The sequence below is a fragment of the Triturus cristatus genome, chromosome 7 (assembly GCF_964204655.1).
Source record: "Triturus cristatus chromosome 7, aTriCri1.1, whole genome shotgun sequence".
Taxonomy (NCBI): domain Eukaryota; kingdom Metazoa; phylum Chordata; class Amphibia; order Caudata; family Salamandridae; genus Triturus; species Triturus cristatus.
This window is the reverse complement of record NC_140590.1, coordinates 156,008,112-156,030,155: the sequence shown is the minus strand read 5'-3', so window position 1 is coordinate 156,030,155 and position 22,044 is coordinate 156,008,112. Positions and strand designations below refer to the sequence as shown.

Sequence of the window (22,044 nt, the reverse complement as noted above, 5' to 3'; positions counted from 1 at the left end):
AGGCCCAGGATTACTGATTGATGGGGTACAGATTGGAGGGTGCATAGCTGTCAGTTAAACATTAGGGCAGCAAAATCTTGATTAATCCCACAGATAGGTGCAACAACAATGCAATAGTCACAGGAGATTGCCCTAATAAAGTACACATCGCTGGAGGGGGTATGGATGCAACTAAAAAAGAACCAGAAGGACAAATGCCACAGGAGTTAGAAACACATAGCTAATCAGGACCTAGCGCATGTAGTGATCACGCGCTCCCCATGTCGGCATCCGGACATGTTCACCAGAGGCCACACTGTGTCCAGGCAAGGTCCAGAACCATCTGTAATAACTATTTAACCATTGATTTATGACTCTAAGGCAGCAACCAACATTCCTCACCATGTAAGGTACGCTGGAAACGTTTATTGCTTGTTGTAATTTTGTATATAAGAAAAGCACCAACCCAATGTAAAGTGAGACACTCCTCAGACCTTGTGCCTCTAACTGTTCTCCCGGCTGAAGTGCCTAATAAAGCAAACTGTTCCTGTTTTGCAGAATGCCTCTTGTTTTCTGTTTTTATAAGGAATTTGAACCCCCCGAGCAACAAGTTTCCAACATACACCAAATTTTGTTGCACATTTTAACAACAATTGTGCAATGTTAGAAGACACACAGTTGACTTCAACTGTCTACTGAGAGAAATGCTTGAGGTTTGTGTATCAGAAACCATGCGAGAACACTCCCATGGAGAGGGGGTCATTGTCCTTTTTACTTGCAAAAACAAATTCTCAATTTGGGATTTTGTTTTTGAAAACAAAAACAGAAATTGAAAGTGTGGCTTGCAGCTCTGTGATCGTGAGGGAGCAACAAGGCACACTTCCATTGCATTTGCAGGAACCACTGCGACAGCAGTTCCTGAAAATGCAAGAGATATCCGGTGGACCAGCAGGCATCTCTAAATGAGGAGGGCAGTGTTCCCTCGCCATGGCAAGAGTAAAGTACACCACAATGGAGACAGTATTAACACTGCCTCCTCAAATCTACATTAAGCTCTGATAGAGCGTCACGATATTCAGAAATTTGTAGGGGTGCATCATATTCATTGTTAGTCTGCACCCACATATATTATTTGAAGTAGTTTTAGGTGTGCCATAGAAACTGTATTATTCGTATCGTTTAACATAGGTGTGATTAGAATTGTAACCATGCTTTCATGAAGAATAATGTTGTAGATCATTGCAAATGTATCTTTGCAAAATACATACTGATGATTTTATGTAATGCAATGTGTTAGTTAAACGTGTGCCATGCTAAAGTTACACGTGCAGTTGCTTATTTACGTTTAAAAGAATAATGAACTAATGCTTAACGTGTGATCTAGTAATGTGTTTAACAGTGTAAAGGCCTGATCGCATATACGTTTAAAGAGAAAGTCCTGTTAATTTCTTATGTTAGCTAACGTTGTAGGCCAAAAATTATTTTCCTTGGTAAAGGCTTGGGTTTCAAGATGATGGAAAATCTTAGAGAAGAGAAAAGTTTTTCGTTCCCATGTTTCTGTTGCAGGTGCAAGGACATTTAGCTCATTAGAGAGACTAGGGGCCATATGTAGGTGGCATACACTTTACCGATTCTAAAATACCGAATCATACCGATTCGGTATTTAAGAATCGGTAAAGTGTATGTAGGTAATAATTCGGTAAATGTTACCGAATCGGAGTAAGTCGGTAATTACCGAATCGGTATTTACCGATTCGGTAATGAGGCATACCTTCCCATTGATTGAATCAATGGGAAGGTATGCCTCATTACCGAATCGGTAAATACCGATTCGGTAATGGGGGGAGCACATTCAAGGGTGGCAGGGTGTCACATTGACACCCTGTTGCACCCCTGATTCGTCCATGTGTGCACATGTGGCGCACATACATGCCCTAGGGGCATGTATGTCTGCCACATTGCACACATCACAGTGCACAAAAATGCATTTTCACACAAATTCGTCATTTACCACCAACTATTAGTTGGTGGTAAATAACGAATCCCCACACCCACCACACAGTCCCCCTACATCTCATTTCTTTATTCGGTATTTACCGAATCGGTATAATTACCGATTCGGTAATTTCACCGATTCGGTAAATTACCGAATACAGAAATGATCCCCCTACATCTCAAAAGCCTAAATACCGGTCGGTAACGGTATATTTACCGAAAATCGGCCGTTACCGACCGGTATTGGGCTACCTACATGAGGCCCTTGGTCTTTGTGTTAGGAGTTAGGATGGTACGAGAAGCCAACAGGAGAGTACATTGGAATTTGAGGATTATACTTTCAGCGAAGAAGGTGCCTGGGAACCAAGGTCAAGCTAACCGTCGTTGGATTAAATACAAGTTTCAGTGGAAACATACTGGGAGAAGACCTGGCTGAAGAGGTGTGTCGAAGGGCGTGTTCTACGTTTTGGGGATTTGTATTAGGGACAGTGCCCGAGGGTGGAGCAGTTGAGGTTTAGATGGGAAGCTAGAAGGAGCATCTTAGAACGAGCTCTGACTAAGTGAATGTACTTCTAAGGAAGTCTTCCCTTCTGACACCTTTCTATTCTCTTGCCTGGGAGGGAAATGTTAAGTAGGGATGTCACTTTAGAGCTAGAGTAGGGATAGTCTAACTGTTCTCTTTTTAGGCTAGTGATTCCTAATGTAGACATTGGCTTAACTATTGCTTTTCTTATGTTATTAGAGTTGGTTATTCTTTTTGTTTTGAGTCGTATGAGACTCTTACGTAGACCTGCATTTATTTTAGTGCCCATTTATCTTCTTCACCTTGTGCTGAGGTGTCTGTATGCGCAGTTATTTTTGGTTGTAATAAAATCCTACAACTTTTTGATTCTGAGTCAGTGGTTCTTCCTAAATGAAATTTGATGCTGGTGATTATGTTTTAAGAATTGAGTTTTCTCCCCTCCATACTATTTAGCAGATAAAAAGATCCTGGCGACCTGAGAGGATTCTTGAAGAGAACCAGGTAGGCAAGAATCCAGTCCTATCAGTTGGTAGCAGAGTAGGATGGTTAACTCCGATAGTGAGGGGAGATCTAGATCAAGATAAGAGATTTTAGAGGCCCATAGAAGTAAAGTGATGGTGACTCATCGGATGGTGAGCGGCGGACGACGGCGGCTGATGGAGATCGATGGAGAGTAGCGGTGCGGCAGATAGCAGCAGTTCACGGAGGAGTGAGTATGAATAGGGTGAGATGTTTTGTAGATTGTGGTGTTGATTTGAATGTGTGATGTCTTGCGGAGTTGGAGTGAGTGTTGAGTGATTGTGAGATCAGGCTGTGAGCGCGCGCAGCCCGGGAAAATCTTAGGCTCGACGAGTAGCTTAAGTGATTGTGGTGTAGAAGACACCCGCGGTAGACTTTGTTGACCACCGAAAGGGGATCGTGAGAAGTCATCGATTACCCGGACCGAGATAGGGGGTGCGAATGTGTGAGTAACCGACGCTGGTCGTGGGTTGTTGTATATGGAACATTGAGCGATTGTAACCTATCAGTTGAGGCGATTGTCCGGTCGATTCGTGGACAGACAGTTCCCAGTTGAGGTTGACAATTTCGAGAGACTGTGGACGGACAGTCAGAGAAGTAACTTGTTTGGGACAAACGATTATTTCAGCGTATGAAAGGGACGTGTGAGTGAGTACGTGAGCTGTAAAGGAGGGGAACTGCTGTGAGCAGAGGAAGAGTGATGTCAGAAGGTGTCGCGCTGCGATAGGTTGGTTGGTGTGATTCGCGCTGCTATTGGTGGATTGCCATCAGGAAGTAAACGAAAATATTGTGTGCGGTCGAAAAATTGTTCATCATGAAATGTTTTAAGGTTTTCCGAGAATTATGTAGAGGGGATAAACGTGGTTACTCGAGGGGGTGAAGAAGCTCCTCCCGAGGATACTCCGGCGCATTATATGGCAAGAAATGTAGGATTGCATACTATAATTTGGCTTGAAAATTGGCATAAAATGACCCAGGGTGAGGGAGAATTGGCTTTCCCACGATATGGCTCCTTCAGGTTGGAAGTGTAGTATCAGTGGAAATCTGTAATGGCGTCACTACGACCTTTGCCGAGACCAACTCAGTTTGAGGCATTGCATGCATGGATTAGAGCAGCGCATGACAGGAAAAGAGATCGAGGTCAAGAAATGGTGAAGAAGTCAATTAAGGCATTTCAGGATGCGAGGTGGGATGCACAAGAGAAAAGGTGGAGAGTACAAACGATAGAGGGAGATAGGTTGTATCCGCTACTGGTAAAGACAGATGGCATGAAGGCAAAGAGTGTGGATGACGATGACAGTGATACAGATGACAGTCTAGTAGAGAGGTTGTTGTCTGAGAGACCACCTCCATACAATCCAGATTCTTACGGAGGGAAATTGGCTCAAACAGAAGGGACTAGGGGATCACCAACTCAGTCAGAGGTGAGAGTAGAAGTGAAAATCTCGACAGGAATTGAGGGCACGAAAAATCAGGCCATAGTAAACACCGAAACTGGGAGAGGTGTGAGGTTACCGGATGCTCTAAAGGTACCGGTTACCATTGGACCCATTGTCTCAGTCTACGATCCAGATCAAGAGAAAGTTGGAAGCCTAGTACAGTCAGCTGTAGGAGCGAGGAGTGTGGTGGAGAGAAATGGATCAGTGAGTGGAATGGAGCAGACTCCAAAACCTATAGAATGGAGTACGCCACTGCCAGCCACTGCAGACTCCTCTAGGGGGATGCAAAGTCAGTGAGGCCGAGGTCTTTGGCCGAGTCAAGATCAGATTTGCGGATGTTCCTATGAGCATGTCAGAAGGGAGTAGACCTCAGGAACAGGAATGTGAGTATGATGAACGGAATGGAGCAAGTTGTCGAGGAATACTGAAGGGAGCTTTGAAAGGGAGGATGCTAGATGTCGTAAGGTTGAAAGCGGAAGTTGATGAAATAATAAGTGGAAAACTGCCTCTTGAAAGGGCATACATGTACGAACAAGATGAGTTACTTTTTGTAGCGAAGGATTTGACTCGCAAGGCAAGAACTGCACATGAGAAATTGTCAGATGTGGATCTGTCCAAAACAAAGTCATTGCAGGGAAGCCATAGGTTGCAGTATAGCGATTAGGAATTGGAAGAGAAGAGGGTTATGGGATTGAGGTCCCATATCAAGGATTTGATTATAGCAATGCGTGCATGGACCATGCTTGACAAATGGGAAGAAAGGTGGTCTAAGAAGAAGAGTTCTAAGAGGACGATAGGAGAGCCGACACCTCCAGGTGGGGGGGGTGATAGATGTAGGAAATTTCCCTTTGCAAGAGGTACAGAATGGAGGATATGTGCACGTGCCTTGGATTAGAGGTGATTTGGCTGCATTTACAAACGATTGTTCACACTTGAGGGGAAAGCCCGTCGAGTGGTATAAGCAGGTTGATCGGTTTGTTAAGATCTCAAAGGTGTTGTGGATTGATTTGAATACATCGTTTGACATTGTGGTTCCAGGTGATTTATGGTCCGCATGTAAAATTGCTGTTGAATGGCCAACTTCAGAGCCCGAAAGAGATCCTATTACGAATGGTCCGTCACCTATAGTCATGAAAAAGTTTGAGCAAGTGATTACATGGCTAAAGTCGAAAATTTCACCCCAGGATATTGATTGGGTTAAAATAGATCGGACAGTTCAAGATCCAAAAGAGACTGTGCATGAATATTACGAAAGGCTCTTACAGGCCTTCAAGCAGTACAGTAGATTGGATGCCTTAGAGACTTAAAACATGGGATAGATTGTGTTGGGGTTTGAGACCAGAAGTTAGTCTTATGATTCAGCAGCATCTGATTTGTTGGCAGAATAAGCCTGTAGATGAGATCTTACGGTATGCCAGGTACTGTAGTGATGAGATAGAATCGAAGCACAGGAAATTGAAGGATAAGTTGATGCTTGTCCAAATGCAAACAGTGCAAGCTCAGTCTGGTGGAGGGATGTTAGGAAGGAAGCAGGGAAACAACCAAGGAGGAAATCAAAATGCCCAGAATCAGGGAAGACCAAAGTCAGTAGATCCCAAGACATGGATGGATGTGGCGACATTGAAAAACACCTCCGCATGTCATCTTTGTCATCAGGTTGGACATTGGAAACACGAGTGTCCCTTGAACCCCCTAAATCAGGTGCAGCAAGAAGTAGAGATAACTCAGGTACCTGTACCTGAGGTAGTTCCCACAGTGACTAGACCTAGGATGATCAAAGGGGGGACTAGTAGTCCGCAGGTGCAAGTTCCTCAGCCACCTAGGATTCAAAATGTTCAGCAGGGAGTCCGAACTTATCAACAGATGCCCTTGTTCGAAGGGAGTGAGGAGTTCGGTCCAGACCCGTTGGCATGACGGTGCCTGAGAGGGGAGGAAGACTGCACACTTGGAGCAGTCTTGGAGGTAGACCAGAGGGGACCATTTGTAGAAGCAGATGTTGATGGTCACCCTACCACCTTTTTGGTTGACACTGGTGCTACCCGGTCTACTGTAAGATCGACGGTAGTCCCCAACCTACCCCTCTCAGGACAATCAATCCAAGTTGTTGGCGTTGCAAATAAGAGCATGACTAGCCCATTGACAGAGCCAATTCCTGTGAGAAAAGGAACATTCCGAGATCAACAACAGTTCGTGGTGTGTGACTCGAGTCCAGTTTGTCTGTTAGTAAGAGATCTGTTGTGCAAATTGAACTGCACCATCTACTGCACACCAAAGGGAGTTGAAGTACAGATAAGAGATGATGATGCGACCTTTAAGGTTGCAAATCAGCATGTGTGCACAGAAATGTACCCAGCATTGACAGTGGAGGAACTTCCACTTGACTTGAGGGACTCTGTGTCACTTGACGTGTGGGATTTCACTGGAGAAGAGATTAGATTGATCAAAGGTGTAGAGCCAGTGAAGATTCAGGTCAAGCCAAATGTAGAGTTCCCTAGGACACCCCCGTATAATTTGTCATCTGAGACTATTGCAGGGATCAAGCCTCTAATTGAGTCTATGATCAAGCAGGGAATTCTGAAAGAGATCATGGGTAGCCCATGTAATTCACCTATCATGGGACTACAGAAACCAAGTGGGAAATTCAGGATTGTACAAGACCTGCGAAAGATCAACACTGTAATTGTTCCATGTTGTCCGGTGTTACCGAATCCATCTGTGATACTGTTTCAAATTCCATGCGAAGCTGAGTGGTTTTCAGTGATAGATCTGTGCCAAGCATTCTTCTTGATACCACTCCATGAGGAAAGCCAATTTCTTTTTGCTTTCCGGCTGGAGGATCATATGTTAACATGGTGTCGTATCCCACAGGGGTATACAGAGAGCCCATCGATCTTTAATCAGACACTGAAGAAGAACCTTGAAGGTCTTGTGTTGCCGCAGAACTCCGTTTTGGTGCAATATATTGACGATTTGCTTGTTGCCTCAGAAACCGAAGATGCTTGCAGAATTGATACTATTGCCTTACTGAATCATTTGGCTGAGCATGGACACAAGGTGTCCCCGAATAAGTTACAGTACTGCTTGAGTGAAGTGCAGTATTTGGGTCACAGAATTGAGAAGGGCAAGAGAAAGGTGTCACCAGATCGCATTGAGGCTATTATGAACATGCCTGTGCCTACCACTCAGAGAGAAGTCACAATGTTTTTGGGAATGGTTGGTTACTGTTGCCAATGGATTCCCAACTTCTCCTTTGAAGCGAAGCCTTTACAACGGCTGACACACAAGGATGTGTGTGATCCGGTACCATGGGACAATGACTGCTTGATGTCATTTTTGAGGCTGAGAGAAGCCCTGTGTCGCGCTCCAGCTTTGCGGATGCCTGATTACAACAAGGCATTCACATTGTTCTGTTGCGAGAGAGAAGGTTGTGCATTTTCAGTTCTGACTCAGAATCATGGAGGTGTCCGTAGACCAGTTGCTTATTTCTCAGCTACTTTAGATCCAGTAGCTTCTGCGTTGCCCATATGTCTCAAATCTGTTGCTGCAACAGGTGTTAGTATTGAAAGATGCAAGAGTATTATGATGGGACATCCACTTACAGTTTATGTGCCACATTCTGTTGAATTGTTAATGACGAGGACCAAAACACAGCACCTCACAAATAACCGATTGACACGTAATGTGCAAGTTATACTAGCTTCAGAAAATGTGACTTTGAAGAGGTGTTGTGTTTTGAATCCTGCAACATTGATGCTACATACACAGTGAGAATAGTGGCAGGGTATAAGATGCTGCACCAATTACTTGTGTTCTTGTACAATATCTAATACATATTAGTTATTTCAACCAGTAGTGGTCCAACAAATGCCCACCTTCCGAAACCAGCCACCAATCAGGTTTCAAATATAAAACAGATATACAGAAAGAAGGGAGAGGCAATGCTATAATATCCAAAGAGTTAATCTCTTTCATTCATCACAGACGATGACAGAATAAATGATTTCTGTAGCCGGAAATGTTCTTAGTCTTTTTTTATTTCAGTTTTGTATGTATAGCAGCAAAACAGCCAACGCGTTTCACCCTTTCAGGCTTCTTCAGGGCAACTATAATGTTTCGCATAGTCTTCGGCTCGGAGTTTCCCGATACTCATTCTAGACACTTTCAAATTTTAGGATATGCACTATTATAATTTAGTATCAAAGTTACTGTAGGTACATATTCTGGTCCACGTTCCTCTTTCCAATTCAGCGGGTCCTACTACCACATCAATAAGTGAATGCGCTCAATCGCCCAATCTTTCAAAATCAAAAAGTTGTCCTTCTATGTGTTTGAGTCCACACCCAGGAGAGGGACGTGGACCAGAATATGTACCTACAGTAACTTTGATACTAAATCATAAAAGTGCATATCCTAAAATTTGAAAGTGTCTAGAATGAGTATCAGGAAACCCCGAGCCAACGACTCTGCGAAACAATATAGTTGCCCTGAAGAAGCCTAAAAGGGTGAAACTCGTTGGCTGTTTTGCTGCTAGACATACAAAACTGAAATAAAAAAAGACTAAGAACATTTCCGGCTACAGAAATCATTTATTCTGTCATCGTCTGTGATGAATGAAAGAGATTAACTCTTTGGTCATTATAGCATTGCCTCTCCCTTCTTTCTGTATATCCCGCAACATTGATGCCTATTCCAAATGCAGATGGTGAAGACTGTGAGGATCATGATTGTTTCGATGTGACTGAACTATGCACCAAACCGAGACCAGACATTGTTGATGAACTGCTCCCTGATCCTGATGAAATGTTCTTTGTGGACGGTTCATGTCTAAGAGACGATGTTGGTCGATTAAGAGCAGCATTTGCTGTATGTACTATCACAGGCGTGGTTGAAGCTGCTTGTTTAGAATGAGTACACTCCGCACAGGTAGTTGAAATCATTGCTTTGACCCGTGCCTGTTTGGCTGCTGATCAGATTCGGATAACAATTTACACTGACAGTCAGTACGGGTTTGGTGTTGTTCATGACTTCGGACAGTTATGGTCACAGAGAGGGTTCATGACATCATCTGGTTCGCCCATTAGAAATGGGGAATATGTGAGGCAATTGATGGAAGCATTGCAATGTCCGAAAGAAATTGCAGTTGTCAAATGTTCTGCACACAGCAAGGGGAATGATTTTGTTTCCCTAGGAAATAACTATGCGGATGAAGTTGCCCGGTTTTGTGCATAACAAGGATGCATATTTACAGGAGGGTACACTAGAGAAATCCAAGAAAGAACCGAGCTCAACATGATGTTAGCCATGGCCGATACATGAGAGGAACTAAAATGATTGCAGGATGAGGTTCCTGATCAAGAACGAGATAGTTGGATACGAGCAAGATGTGAGAAAGGCGATGTGGATTTGTGGGTTTCGAGTGATGGGCGAGCTGTGCTACCGGAAAATTTGTTGAACCCAATGGCAAGATTGATACATGGTGCAGTACATCTTGGTAGAGACGTAATGATGCAAGTGTTTAGACAGACATGCTACAATCCGAAGTTTCGTGCGGTTGCTGAAGCTGTGTGTCAGAGGTGTGTTACATGTCAGCAGATGAATGCAGGAAAGAAGACTGCTGTAACTTTGAGTCACATTGGGAGGTCAGGAGGGCCTTTCAATAGGATGCAGTTGGACTTTATCGAGATGCCGAAGTGTAATGGGTTGAGGTACATCTTAGTTGTGGTATGTGTCTTTTCAAGATGGGTGGAGGCTTACCCAACACGTAGGTGTGACACACTCACTGTAGCGAAGCTGTTGCTGAGGGAACTTATCCCTAGGTTCGGATTTCCGACCTCTTTGAAGTCGGACAGAGGAACACACTTCCACAGTGAAATCATGAAATTGCTCTGTGCTGCTTTGAATGTGGATCAGAGATTGCACTGCAGCTATAGTCCAGAGGCTTCTGGGATTGTGGAACAAATTAATCGGACTTTGAAAGCACGGATGGCCAAAGTGTGTTCTTTGACATCCCTGAAATGGCCTGACGCACTGCCTTTGGTTCTCATGAGCCTTCGCAGTGTTCCTGATAGGAGAACGGGGTTGTCACCTCACGAGATCCTGATGGGGAGGGCAATGCGATTACCAGCGATACCTGCTATTGCTTTGATTAACCTCACAGATGATTTAATTCTCGACTACTGTAAGGGACTAGTCTGTTCTGTGTCCCAGCAGGTGCAAGCAGCAACCGTTCCAGCCGCAAGTGACCTGTTCCACGACCTGTGCCCGGGAGACTGGGTGCTTGTTCGCAAGCACGTGAGGAAGAGTTGTCTGGATGTTCGTTGGCGTGGCCCGTACCAGGTAATACTGGTCATGAACACGGCAGTGAAGTGTGGGGGACTGCCGAACTGGGTGCATACCCGCAGAGTTCCAGCACCCTTGGAAGATACATCCCCTCTCATGAATGAAAATCCAGCTGAGGTGGCAGGGCCATCTGAGAGGGAAAGTCAAGCTGTGAGGGTTGCTGATGCAGTTAGTTGTGCACTAGATCGAGCAGAATGGGATTGTGCAAATCAAAGCCCCGAATTGGACTCAGACAGAGAAAGTGTTGCTGTGGGTGGAGAAGAGTCAAATTCAGTTGAAAGAGGAAGCCGTGCACAGGGTAACCGATGGGAGAGCAGAGGTGCCGTAGGAGCAGAAGAGGTTTGGCCCGTGAGTCAGAGACGGCTGAACTTGAGATTGGCACCTGAAAGAGATCTTGCCCCAGTTTCTGAAACATCTGAATCTGATCAGAGCGATGAAGAGCAAGCTCAAGGTGGCTTGAGAAGGTCCAGGAGAAGAGTGCCGTGTCAAAGGTACGTCTCACCAGAGTGGACATACGCTGTGACTGATGCCAGGAGTGTTGAGCTCAGGGAGACTGAGGTCCTTGACACTGGTCGGAGGTTCTCCGAACTTGAAGGTGGATGTGCTGCTGTTGGTTCCAGGGATGGAAATCGAAGGAACACTGACTCTCAATATTCCGAATCCACCACTTCTGAGTAAGATTCGTGAGCTGATCCTGGTGAGATTGGTCTTTCCAACCTTTGGTTATGTACCACCGCATCAGGAATTAATGGTACGTCGTCTTGAACTTTTGGGAGCTGATGTTATTTTGGACTGAAGGTGAACTTTCTTGTAAATAAAAGTCTAAAGAAGATAACCTAGGTCAGAGTGGAAGAAGAATAAAACTAGGAACTTTCATCAAGACAACGAAAGAGGGCTAGGGAAGTCTATTTGTGGACTGTGTAAATAGGGAACTGAAAGCTACAAGGGGACTTCCAGCTCTTGAAGTGTAGTCCGAACTGGTTAACAAGCGATATCGGGAGGAGAAAAAGACTCTTAATTGTTGCTGAAACCAAGAACTTTGAGAACTTTGCAAAATTGTCAGATGCTGGAAATACTCACCGTAGGTCTAAATTAGTGATAGGTACACTCATAGGGTTGGTAATAGTTTCTATAGCCATAATAGTTATAGCCTTGTATATCGTTTCACATGAGCAGGAAGCGGAGGTACAGGGAACACCTACACCTACCACTTCTAGCCATAAGGAGGTCACTATAGGAGCTAAAAGGGCTTTACTAATCGAAGAGAGTCGTAGATTTCACATAGACCTGTCTACAAGTGATTTTAAGCTTAATCCGTATGCAAAGTTGTTGTATGAGTATGTAGATGCGATGGATGCGAAAGATTGCTAAGTATGTATGCAGTTGCTGTCTTCAGTATATGAGGGTATTAGATACCATCACCTTCAACTAATGTATGGAATTTCTTGTAGTTTGTTGCTTAGTATCTTTTATGAAAGAGGTCAGTTTGAGTATTTCTTTTCCAATTACGATGCAGTACTTCCTAAGGTTCCAGCTTACAAGCATTTGAATAAGTATGATTATTATAAATCGGAAGATCGACTCCGGAAGTAATTCATACCGTCTTTGGAACTGGATACTGCTTATGCTCACCGACATAATTTGACATGTTCATTGTCAGACACAGAGAAGAAGTTCATAGGTCAAGTAGAAGATAGATATAGAAAACCAACACAGACACGAAATACAGGGGAGAGTCCAGTAGATTGGACTAATAAGGAGAGATTACACAGATCTAAGGGGAGTTATGGACCCATAGCATTAGACCAGGGGCAGAAGGAGAAGTTATGTGTGAGACGTCCTCAGACCTATTATGAAAAGGTTTCGGTAGGACAAAGTACGTGTGATCATATCTTCACAATGGAAGATTCAGCTAAGAACTTTTTGCAAGGTTCGGTGCAAGTGATCCCAACTGTGTATTATGTGTGTGGGAGAAATGCCTATGTGAGGTTGCCTGCGAATTGGTATGGTACATGTTATTTGGCCATTATTTTTCCGAAAATCTACCATGCAGAAAATTTGGAGCTTTTGGAGACTGGACACCATTCTAAAGTGAAAAGAGCTGCGAGTGCAGGAGCAGTGATTGGTGATATATTTGGAGCAATGATACCGAGTTTGGGTGTGATTTTGAATGATGTGAAGATTAGAAGGTTGGCGACTGTGGTTGATGAGTTGTCTATGAATACAGCAAGATCCTTGATATTGGTGGATGGAGAGATGTTATCGATAAGGACGATGGTTTTGCAGAATCGCCTTGCTTTAGATGTATTATTAGCAAAGGAGGGCGGAGTCTGTAAATTATTGAACGTTCAGGAATGTTGTACATATATTGCAGACAATAGAAGGATCTGGAGATATATATAGACAACATTACCACAATTCATCAAGAGATTGAGGATTTGACAGAAGAGTGTGTGTGGGAAAAGATTGGTAAAGGATTTGGTCGTGTGGGAAATTGGTTTGCGAATTTGGGGAAGGGGTTCCTTGGGTTTGTGCTAAAACCCCTTATCATTGTTGTGGTTTGTGTGATCTGCTTGTGGGGTCTCATCAGAGCGTGTAAGTGGTACAGAGGAAACAAAATTGAGAGCTCTCAGAGCGAGTGAAATGCGAATGGCCAGACTGCAGGACAGTCAATATCAGAATATTACGAATATGGAAAGATTCTGTCGGGGGAGAATGGCGACAAGTACTGTTTAGGTCGATTCTTTCTCCAAGGGAATTAATTGTGTGATGGTGAGATGACATTTGTCATCAAAGGGGGGAACTGATAGAGCGTCACGATATTCTGAAATTTGTAGGGGTGCATCATATTCATTGTTAGTCCGCACCCACATATATTATTTGAAGTAGTTTTAGGTGTGCCATAGAAATTGTATTATTAGTATTGTTTAACATAGGTGCGATTAGAATTGTAACCATGCTTTCATGAAGAATAATGTCGTAGATCATTGCGAATGTATCTTTGCAAAATGCATACTGATGATTTTATGTAATGCAATGTGTTAGTTAAACGTATGCCATGTTAAAGTTACACGTGCAGTTGCTTATTTACGTTTAAAAGAACAATGAACTAATGCTTAACGTGTGATTTAGTAATGTGTTTAACAGTGTAGAGGCCTGATCGCATATACATTTAAAGAGAAAGGCCTGTTCATTTCTTATGTTAGCCAACGTTGTATGCCGTAAATGATTTCCCTTGGTAAAGGCTTGGGTTTCAAGATGATGGAAAATCTTAGAGAAGAGAAAAGTTTTTCGTTCCCATGTTTCTGTTGCAGGTGCAAGGACATTTAGCTCGTTAGAGAGACTAGGTCTTTGTTTTAGGAGTTAGGATGGTACGAGAAGCCAACAGGGGAGTACATTGGAATTTGAGGATGATACTTTCAGCGAAGAAGGTGCCTGGGACCCAAGGTCAAGCTAACCGTCATTGGATGAAATACAAGTTTCAGTGGAAACGTACTGGGAGAAGACCTGGTTGAAGAGGTGTGGCGAAGGCGTGTTCTATGGTTTTGGGATTTTGTATTAGGGACAGTGCCCCGAGGGTAGAGCAGTTGAGGTTTAGATGGGAAGCTAGAAGGAGCGTCTTAGAACGAGCTCTGACTAAGTGAATGTACTTCTAAGGAAGTCTTCACTTCTGACACCTTTCTATTCTCTTGCCTGGGAGGGAAATGTTAAGTAGGGATGTCACTTTAGAGCTAGAGTAGGGATAGACTAACTGTTTTCTTTTTAGGCTAATGATTCCTAATGTAGACATTGGCTTAACTATTGCTTTTCTTATGTTATTAGAGTTGGTTATTCTTTTTGTTTTGAGTCATATGAGACTCTTACGTAGACCAGCATTTAATTTAGTGCCCATTTATCTTCTTCACCTTGTGCTAAGGTGTCTGTATGTGCAATTATTTTTGGTTGTAATAAAATCCTACAAATTTTAGATTTGGAGTCAGTGGTCCTTCCTAAATGAAATTTGATGCTGGTGGTCATGTTTTAAGAATTGAGTTTTCTCCCCTCCACACTATTTAGCAGATAAAAAGATCCTGGCGACCTGAGAGGATTCTTGAAGAGAACCAGGTAGGCAAGAATCCGGTCCTATCAGCACTTAGTCACTTCTTCGGTTCCTAAAATCTTCCAGCCTTTTAAGGGCTCCACAAGGCCAGATACCTTCACTGTGAGGACCTGCGGATATATTTTAGTGTGGCAAAAAATAGGCCTCAGTGAAATTTTAATTACGCTGGAGTATTCAGAATAATTTTAGTAATTACACATTACTATTGTTAGATAAAATTACCAAAAGTAATAAAGAGTAATCTGGGATAAAAGTCTTACCGCAGAAGAACATGAGCTAAGAGAGAGTCAGCGCGGGTGGCTACTGCTGTCCATGTCCTGTAGTCTTGAGTGCTATTTTCTTAGCGCAAGATAAATCCTCTGCCACAATTTGGATACAAGGGTGCATTTTTCACTAAGAATATAGTGGTTAATCCTGGATTACGCTTCCCACTTAATTATGCATAATTACAAGTCATTTTGTGGTAATTACTAGTAATTACACTAGAGAAAAAATTCAAACAGCTATGCCCTCCCCTAGCAAAACGTGAATGTGAACTGATTCTGTCAGCCTCATTTTGGATCAGCAAGTAGGCTGCCCTTTTTTCTGCCAGCTGTTCTGCACCCCTCCCAGATGGGCAATCCCTGCTAAATGTCAGCTGTGACAACACTTCTGCTTCCTGGGTCAGAGGGCATGGTATTTTAATATAGCAGGTAGTCTGTTGGTACATTGTCCAGTGTATTAACTAATTATTTAGTTGCCATAAAAAATACAGATTTTCCTCTGTCTGTTTTGATGGCTTCATTTGATGATTCACTAATCAATAAATGAAGGATATTCCGAGGAGGTTCAGATAAATGACACCAAGTCCTGAGTAAGAGTGCTCAGGGGCCTATATTTGAGTCCAGTTAGACGCATGTCCAATTGTAATGCTTCACTAAAATGATACACCCTGGAAGGCAGGAAACATCACCAAAGTATTCACCCAATATAATTAAAGCGTTTATTCATTAAATTAGTAGATTGATATTCTAAGCCATACAGTAATATGCATTAATCTCAGCTTCGTTTACAGCAAATATCCTGTGCATACCATAGTTTGAGAAGAACGAACAAAACCCTGGGAGTAAGAACCCAGATCTGTGTGTATGCAACACAGATACTACTTCTATTGATTCACCCCTGATATGCCTCTTGGGCATTTCTAAAATCATTTTATTAGTAATTATCGCTGTTTTACGTCTTAGGGAATGTATTTTCAGACTATTTGCTTTTGATCATCCCAAAAAATGATTATTAGAGTTATATCTTCACATATCAAAATGTTTAAGGGATTTATATTCAGTTACGTGAATAATGTGAACTTTTCATAATACATATAGAAACGCTGCCACAGGGAGGGATGATGGAAGGGGCGATGATTAGCATAATGTCTGAGTCCACTCAATGTGGGTATTTGTTTGGTATGAATGTTTGCTGGTCCTATCATTACTTGAACCCATGCATCAGCATCGAGCCAATGAACACATGTAATGGTGTTAGTGAGATACCCCCATTCCCTAACTTTTGTCATAATATATGACAGCGCCAAAAGTAGTACTAACAGGAAAAATGCGGAGCGGAGGCGCTACTTTTCTTTGCTACATGAACGGGTTTTAAAATATATAAAGTTAACCCAAGACCCCACAAAGTCACTAGAAATGAATTGTTAACTGAGACTTATGGTTACACTCGACCATACAGTAGTGACATATATTTTCATAAAGAATCCAAAGAGATTGCTTTAAAAACTACAGTTCAAGTGGTGATATGTTTCAGTGCTTTAGTCCTCTCAAGGGGCATAAAAAGTGTCATATAAATATTATACAATTCACAACAATGGCTGAAAGGCGAAATCTAAAACCCGCTGAGGTCCGGCACTCATAGTGCAGTCCATAACAACTACCTCAGCCTCCCCACTACGTGCTGCTCATGATCTAAAACATGGAATCACTGATGACATCTCAAAGACATAATTGATGACATCACTGAGGAGCTCACACGACAGCACTTGAGACGTAATCAAAGACAGCCGTTATTTCAGTTCCACGGCATAGGTCAACAGGGGACAGGTCAACTATACAAATTGAAAAACTCTCAAAAAATGCCTTGAAGAGACACTAATCATGTTCTACGTATATAAAAACATAAAATACAGTATATTCAAAGTGTGAAAGTAGAGCATTGGAAATATGAAAACACAGAGACACGAACGCAAATCCTGTCAGAAAGATGTTAAATCAGTATTACATCACGAATTATGCAATCGAATAAATGCGTATATTTTTCCCAGTCAGCCACTCGAGTAACTGTAGTTGACGACGTATTTACTGACTGCAACATTCACGTATATAACATATGCGACCCAGGAGACTGTAATGGCGATTCCAAGCCCGAGAGCCACATTGTTGAGCGTCAGTGCCGTGCGGGAACTGCTATGCGCCTGAGCAGCGTCACCACGATTATTGGCCTCACGTGTCTGTAAGACAAAAAATAAAGAAGTGCTATAAAGAAGTCAGTAGGGGGCTTGACCGGATAAATGTGCATGCAAACATTTCTCAGATGCTTTCATCAAACTAATAGCATCCCTTCATAGAAGTCCATTCCTCTGATGTGCCATTTTCTAAACAATGCGGCTGCCCGCGGCTCATGCAGTGGGCCACCTAAAAGGGCGGCCACCTTAGTGCCATTTAGGCACACCTCCACCCCTCTAGTCTTGGGACCCTGGGGAGGAGTCCCAAAGCCAGACACGTGGGCCGTGTCATTTACAGCTCACAGAGGGTTGGGGGAAGATACTTATACCTGCCCCACCTTTCGGTCACCCTCATTGCTGCCGGACACGCCGTCAAAAAAACGATGAATTTTCTCAGCATACTTTGCTGCCAAATTAATTCATTTTGATCTCTCGAACAGGGGCTACTTCATAGAAATTTCATAGGGGCAGGTCAAGAGACGGTTTGATCTGTGGTGCAAACTGTATCAAAGGGTCATACATACTCATGTACTCACTCACTAACTCACTCACTCACTGATTGACTCACTCACTCACCTACTTGCTCACTCACCAGTGTTCACGATAATCCCAAAGCCTCTCAGAAGCTGGATGGTGTTCTCGGACTTAAATTAGTTTTTTTGAACCAATGGGGCGTGGTTTGAAAAATTCTAATTCTCGAACATCTAGATATATGATTATGCAAGGCTTCCCTTCTATGATAATTTAGATGGTTATGTCATTAACCAATGAACCTGTAGCCACACTGCAGTGAACACCATGATAAGGGGACACTGACTTACAAGCCAGGATTGGCTGAATGCATTTCACGTGACATGGGCCGCTAATTGTTTTCAACTGTGGTGGTTGCGATTGTTGTCCGCTGGTGGCCTATAGTCTGTCCTAATGGGGCTCTGCAAACTGGGCCAAGTACAGCCTTTTCCACACTTGTCTCTCAGGGGTTTAGTTAGGGCGAACAGTCACTGGCTTCTCAGGGAAGTAGTGTGGGGAGCAAGAGCTCATAATTCTACAATCAGGCGATTGCCTGTCTCTATGGAAAAGGAAGTACGTCTAATCTCACAGCAGAACAGTTTAACAAATGCAACATACAGGGTTGCAGAAGGTTATGTTCTATAGTGAGCCACTACCACCCCTTTCCTTCCAAGTTATTGCCCTCTTTACCCTGTAATGATGGGTTTCCCACTCTTACTGTCCCCACCCTATTATTGATCTAGGAAGGATCAAGCTCCGGTGCAGTAGTTTGCTCCAACTATCTCACTGGCTTTAAAATGCACCTCCATTCAACAGCCCATGGTTCCTTTATCACCAAATTATTAGCAGTTATGATCGGCCCAAACACATTCCTGTTTCATTTACCCTGGCAGGCTAAGACCAGTGCTCTGCAAGAATACATGTTGGGTGTTTGGCAGATGCAGCTGAAACTGCATCTGCACCATGGCTGCGTCCTTTCCGGACAGTGACAGAAGACAATCTTGAGGAGGTAAATCTCACTGAGGCGCCTAGCTTATTAGTGGTGGATCTGAAAGTTGGCTGTGATCAGGCACTCAGCAAAGGTATTTGTGGTCTTTGTAGCAAATTCTCTTTTGGTGATCTCTTTGGGCAGTGAACACTCCTGGGCAGAGCAGGGTCTCTACTCGGTCGTATTGCAGTCCCTCACTCTTCAGCAGCTCCATCACCTCCAGATGTTTGAACCAACACACAACTGATAGATGATATGCTTCTGGCTTAAACCTGATATGGCTTAGTCCATGTTCTGCTCATTAAGATCAGGGAGACCTTTTCACAACATTGGCCCTCTCTGTGAACCCTCTCTTGAGTCATCAGTTTTCTCTAAGGTCCCTCTTGCAGGAACACACATGGTCTATCCTCCCGGAATGAGTCTCTTCTTGCATGACCAAGTTCATTGCTTTCCTTTCTCTGCAGTCAGGCAGACTTTTAGGATTTTCAGGAAGACCTCCAGCAGAAATTGTAGACTTCAGGTGATATTCCCTAACCTCTGGCCACACACACAACCATTCAAACATCCATTCACCCACACATACAGCCACTCACTCACCCATATAACCACTGACATACCCGCTCACTCACCAACTCAGCCACTTACACAGCTACTCAAACATCTATTCACACACCCACTTATACACCCAAACAGCCACTCACATACCCTCTATCACACCCATAAAGTCACTCAGACAACCACTCACACAGCCAGTTACATAATATATGTTAGAAGCAGTATCACTCATTAGTAGTACACCTATTATACTAATTTGACTTCTATAGTAGCTTAATATATATGTTTAACAATCATAAACTCTTAGAAAATACTTACAATAATTGAATGATGTCATCAGCGATCTCATCAGTGATGTCATTTAAGATGTCATCAGAGATGTCACTGACCACGGTATAAGTGATGTAACATGAGGTCACAAGTAGACATTGTGGGGGCATAAGTTATAATGAGCTAAGCTATTGCTAACTGCTGAATTTCTATGTCTTTGTGTGTGGAAAAACTGAGCCTAACTATAATGTCCCCGTAACCTTTGTTTTTTTCATTGAATATCTATGGTTTTTAATGTTATATCCTAACTATAATATCCCTGTAATCTTTGGAATTTTTGGGAAATTACTAAGGTATTTTTTAACTGTATTTCCTACGTATAATGTCCCTGTAACCTTTGAGAGTGAGTGTGTGAGTGTCTGTATGCGTTGGTGAGTGGGTTTGTCAGTGGGTGCATCATGTATAACTAGGTATATGATTGACTGTATCAGTGTGTGAGTGGCTGTATCAGGGTATGGTTGGGTATGGGAGTGTCTATATTGGTGTGTGGCTGGGTGTGTGAGTGGTTGTATCAGTGGTTGTATCAGTGTATGTCTGCATGTGAGAGGGTCTATATCAGTGTGTGAGAGGGTATGTCAGTGTCTGCATTGGTGTACAGCTGGGTGTGTGAGTGGTTGAACTGGTGTATGAGTGGTTGTCTAAGTGGCTGTATTGGTGTGTGAGTCACTGTATCGATGTGTAGCTGGGTGTGCGAGTGGCTGTATAGGTCCATGAGTTGCTGTGTGCCTTGCTTTATAGGTAAGTGAGTGGGTATGTGAGTGGGTGTATTGATCTGTGAGTGGTGTGTGAGTGGCTTCATGAGTGGTTGGCTGTGGGAGTGGCTATGTGAGTAGATGGGTATGTCAGTGGATGTATGGGTAAGTGTGTGCCTGTGTGAGTGGCTATATGGGTGTGTGAGTGGCTGTATGGGTGTGTGAGGGGGTGAGGGTCTGTAGTTATGTGACTGGATGAGTGGGTATCTGTATTGGTATGTGAGTAGGTGTGTAAGTGGATGTACTGGTGTTTGGGTGTGTGAGTGGCTGTATGGGTGTGTGAATGGGTGTGTGACTGGCTGCATCAGTATGTGACCAGGTAAGTGGGCGTGTGAGTGGCTTCAGCAAAATAAGAACTGTGTGTTTTCCTTTGTTAACGGAAAGGTTGGTGTATTTGTTTTGTAACATGCTCCCCTCATTTTTGTGGCTATTTATCCATTTCTTTGATTGACTTTGTGATGTGCCACTAGGCCAGTCCAAGTCTGCTAGTCTGATGACCTAAACAAATCGGTCCCAAAGCAGAGCCGCAGAAGCATGGCACCAACCCTAGACAGAATTCCAGCCCATGAACCTCATATTAAGCCTAAATTGAAGTTCACCGCCCTTTTTGATTCTCCATATATATTGCCAATCAGAGCAAGCCCAACAGAATACCCTTTCAAAATGCTTTCTACTAAGTGAGGAAACTCCCTGGAACACAGTTATATAACACTGGATTAAATCTGTTTTGTTGAATCTAGGACATAGTAGTGGTATATTTTTAGACCTAACGCTGTTAATTTTAACAACTGTGACTGTTTGGGAAACTGAGGTGAAGTCTGCGGGCTGTGTGAGCGTTCTGCACCAATGTAAGCTACGTGGATGGATCCTGCCTTCTTCCGGTTCATAGCATTCCTTGCTGGCTACATGTTCCTTAAGATTTAGGATTTGAGTTTCTCTGGTGAATAGTGGGGCTGTAATAAGGTTTATGGTATGACAAAGTGAAACCACTTTCTATTGAAAAAATTAAGTAAGCTAAAATCTCTGGACCCATGATTAGAAAAATCTGTGTACTCGGGGACTTCGTTAAAGGGAATTAAACTCCAACAACCCCTGAACTTGCAGGGAAGGCCGAAAGTTCTGAAAGGTCAAGTAAGGTAAGCCATCAACGCACTATGGCAACTTGATGCTAACTGCGCTGTGTCACTTACTGGAGTTTTGTAATGCCTTTAACTGGTTTAGTAACGAGTAAAGGTGGGCGGACAACTCCGTTCCACCCACCCACGGAATCTGCGGAGATTTGCCCTTCCACCTTCTGCGATAATGGGCGGAGAAACAGGGCAAATCTCTGCACACTCAGGGCGTAACGGAAGTTGTCCGCCCGCCCTATTAAATACATACAAAAATACATGTTTAAATAACCTTGCCTGATCGGCGGCATCCCCGGGCTTCAAACCTCTTCCAGCGCGTCTTTTTCTGGGAACTGCGCATGCGCGGGAGCCCGCGCATGCGCATTCCTGCTGAGGAATGCACTTGCGTGGGCTCC

At 43.3% G+C, this 22,044-nt stretch overlaps 1 protein-coding gene across 1 annotated transcript in view; it reads right to left on the bottom strand.

The window, feature by feature from the left end:
* Nucleotides 1-15,852: 15,852 nt before the first annotated feature.
* LOC146809091 (uncharacterized) overlaps nucleotides 15,853-22,044 on the bottom strand; it is a 37,771-nt gene continuing 31,579 nt past the window's right edge. Inside the window, exon 2 of the mRNA XM_085615891.1 lies at nucleotides 15,853-17,390. Within this exon, the coding sequence (XP_085472017.1) occupies nucleotides 17,205-17,390 (186 nt within the window). The 3' untranslated portion in view covers nucleotides 15,853-17,204. The remainder of the gene's footprint in view (nucleotides 17,391-22,044) is intronic.